This window comes from Tasmannia lanceolata, unplaced genomic scaffold (assembly GCF_043159265.1).
Source record: "Tasmannia lanceolata isolate RefF3 unplaced genomic scaffold, GAP_Taslan_0.1 ptg000021l, whole genome shotgun sequence".
In the NCBI taxonomy this organism is placed as follows: Eukaryota; Viridiplantae; Streptophyta; class Magnoliopsida; order Canellales; family Winteraceae; genus Tasmannia; species Tasmannia lanceolata.
Genome location: NW_027518698.1, coordinates 9,152,080 through 9,155,584, shown reverse-complemented (window position 1 = coordinate 9,155,584; position 3,505 = coordinate 9,152,080). Strand labels below are relative to the sequence as shown.

Below are 3,505 nucleotides of genomic sequence, written 5' to 3'. Positions count from 1 at the left end.
TGATAGCTGAACAGTTAGTTGATTCACCAGTAGAAAATAATGAATTTTTGAAAGCAGAGTTTCCAGATGAGGAGATAATGGCTGTGGAAGAAGAAGTTTCAGACACAAAGTGGTTGATGTACTTTGATGGAGCAATCAACAATCAGGGCCAAGGCGTAGGGGCGGTGTTGGTATCACCAAGAAAAGAGTATATCTCTATATCCATCAAACTTCAGTTCAAGTGCACAAACAATATGGCAGAATAGGAGGCGTGTATCGCAGGTTTGGAAGCAGCCATAGCCTTGCACATTCAAGACCTAGACGTATTCGGAGATTCAATTCTGATCATCTGTCAAATCAACGAAAACTAGAAAACAAGAGACGATAAGTTGATCCCGTATAATACGTACCTAGAGTCTCTGGTCAGAACATTCAGAAATATCACGTTCACTCATCTGTCTAGAACGAAGAATAATTTTGCGGATGCATTAGCTACTCTGGCTTCGATGCTTGATATTTCTGTGACTATGGAGGTTCAACCATTAGCAGTAAGGCTACAATGGGCCCCGGCACATGTTAACGCCATTGAAATAGCTGCAAGGTGTCCAGATGGCAAGCCTTGTACACAGATATCAAAAACTTCATCTCAGGCAAGGGGCATCCGCCGGAAGCTTCAGGAAAAGAGCGAAGGTCTCTTCAGAAATTGGCCTCTAACTTTGTCATTTGTGGTGAAGAGTTATACAGAAGGTCGTTTGATGGAATCCAACTTTTGTGTGTAGATGAAGATCAAGTAGCTGAACTCATAGAGCAAACACACGAAGGAGTCTATGGACCGCATATGAATGGAAAGATGCTTTCGAGGAAAATCCTGAGACTTGGGTATTATTGGCCGACAATGGAAGCAGATTGGTACGCCTATGTGAAGAAATGTTACAAATGTTAGGTCTACGCCAATCTCATCCATGTACCACCTTCTCAATTGCATTCTCTCACTTCATCGTGGCCGTTCTCGGTATGGGGGATAGATATCATCGGGAAGATAAGTCCGAAGTCTTCTAGTGGGCATGAGTATATCTTGGTTGCCATTGATTACTTCACAAAGTGGATAGAAGCTGTTTCGTATGCGTCATTGACCTCGACTTCTGTTGCAAAGTTTATCAAAGCAAATATTATTTGCAGATATGGAGTACCGCATGAACTAATTTCAGACAATGGGTCCCATTTCAAGAAGGAGGTGGCACGTTTGTGTGAGGAGTTTAAGATTAAACATCATAAGTTGTCGCCTTATAAACCCCAAACAAACGGAGCTGTTGAGGCTGCTAACAAAAAAATCAAAGTGATCATCAGCAAGATGACTGAGACTTACAAAGATTGGTCGAATAAGCTCCCGTATGCTTTGTGGGCCTATAGGACGTCAATAAGATCCTCTACAGGTGCAACTCCGTATTCTCTGGTGTACGGAATGGAAGTTGTTTTACTTGTTGAACTGCGAATTCCCTCCCTGAGAGTGATGATGGAAACTGGGTTGCCAGAGTCTGTTTGGGCTCAAGCTAGATATCAAGAGTTACAAATGATTGATGAAAAGAGACTGAAATCATTGTATCATGTTCAGGGGTATCAACGTCGTGTTGAGAAAGCCTTCAACAAGGAAGTTCGTGTTCGAGACCTCAAGAAGGGAGATCTTGTTCTGAAATCCTTCCTGGCACCGGTATACAATCCGAGGGGTAAATTCAAGCCAAAATGGTCAGGTCCATACATTGTTGACGAAGTCCTGCCTGGAAAAGCCGTCGGACTCCTTGATGAAAATGGAGAAAAGCTAACAGAGCCAACAAACCTTGACCAACTCAAGAAATACTATGCTTAGCGCACCAGAAGGCCTTCCTTGGCCAACCAGAACTCCAAGCCAAAAACCTTTTTTTTTTTAAAAAAAACATATCAAAAGAGTCCTTTGCAAAACCCTTTTGGGCTTACACAAAATCATAACCATTCTCTTTTCAAAACCCATAAACTAAGAGCATTGGTGCCTTGAACTACGCTCGACCTGTTCCTCATCCTTTGGGGGTACGTAGGCAGTCTGGCTAGTCCGGATTCGGTCGAAACCTTGCAAAACTTACCAAAACTCTATTCTTTCAAACCCTAACCTACCTAAAAAGTCCTTTTGGTGCAATAGGCAAACATTTATGGCTAAGAAAAAAAATAGAGTCTGAAGACCCGTTAGATTGAAAACCCGCAAGGGTGATCTAAGCAAAAGTTAGGGTCATTCACCTGCTAAGTTGAAAACCCGAAAGGGCGACTTAGGCAAAAATCAAGGTGTGAGCCTGTTAGATTGAAAACTCGCAAGAGCAATTAAGGCAAAAATTAAGGCAAGTGGTCCGCCAGATTGAAAACTTGAAAAATGCGATCTGGTCAGTGGCAGTGTCTCCTAAAGAAGCTGAACAACTAGAGGCAGACAAGACTTGTAACCCAGTAATGGCATCATCAAAGTCTGAATAAAGCCAGCGTGACTTGCTTTGATCTTCTTCTAAACTAGGGGTGTTTAAGACTAAGCAATCGAAGGGATTTAATGACCATGACGGTAATACCGAACAGAGAATGAATCACTTTTAAGCATGGTATTCAAGTCACTCTAAGAGTGGTTAACCTTCACCATTTAAAACATTTGTCAGGTTAAGAAGCAAGTTGAATCTTTCTTGAAATCCAAGTCCTGTGCTTGTCAATGTCTTTTACTTGTCACTTGTCGAAGTCTGTCGCGTATCAAGTCTAAATCTCTAAGGTCTTGTATGGTCTGTACCTTTCCCAGAGCTGGGGTGACAGGCATCAAAACAAGAACTCGCGTCTTTGGAAGACAGATTAAATCAAAACAAGGTTCAGAAGAATAGCAGGCTATCAGGCCTATTAAAATTTTGTCAGCTGGCAGATTTGAAAGAGACCTTTCAGGCAGAATTGATCGCATTGTTTTCACGTTTCTTCTACACACAGAGCTTTGTAAATCCAATATTCATGAAATGAAATATTTGTTTCCCTAGATTTGTATTGCTTTATTAAGACTCTAGTCATGGAAGTATGAAATGCACTAGGGGCATCTTTTATGACTTGGCAAATCACGCCAAGTCATAAAAGCTATCAAATCCACAAGGACAATCAAAATAAACTAATGTCCCCAGCAAGTTGAGAAGAGAGAAGCTTGAGCACATCTCGAGTCAAACTTCCAATTTCTCCGGCTAAGCCTGCTCTACAACAGAGTCAACTCATCAGCAAAACCAGTTCCCCAGTGGAGTCTAAAGTCCACTTTCTAGAGGATCTGCTGTCAACCGCTCAAAGCATTCAATTCCCAACAGAATCCAATTCTCTCAAAAATGGTCAATATCCAAAATCCTAGTAAATCATGTGAGTCCGGTCCTCAGCAAGGAACTCGCACTCCCATTTTCTCGGCAAGAGACAAAGCAATTCTCAAAAGGATCAATCTGAATCAATCAATCAATCCAAATCAGTCAATCAATCCAACAAGCATAAAAAAAAGTTCCCA

The 3,505-nt window shown here is 41.6% G+C and overlaps 1 protein-coding gene across 1 annotated transcript; it reads left to right on the top strand.

The window, feature by feature from the left end:
- Positions 1 to 1,441: 1,441 nt before the first annotated feature.
- LOC143855445 (uncharacterized) lies at positions 1,442 to 1,843 on the top strand. Its single transcript, XM_077365568.1, has one exon. It carries the CDS (start codon positions 1,442 to 1,444, stop codon positions 1,841 to 1,843), a length of 402 nt encoding a protein of 133 aa, XP_077221683.1.
- Positions 1,844 to 3,505: the final 1,662 nt, after the last annotated feature.

Excerpts from the sequence above, each read along its gene's own strand:
- LOC143855445 (XM_077365568.1), top strand. The coding sequence starts at position 1,442 with ATGGAAGTTGTTTTACTTGTTGAACTGCGAATTCCCTCCCTGAGAGTG.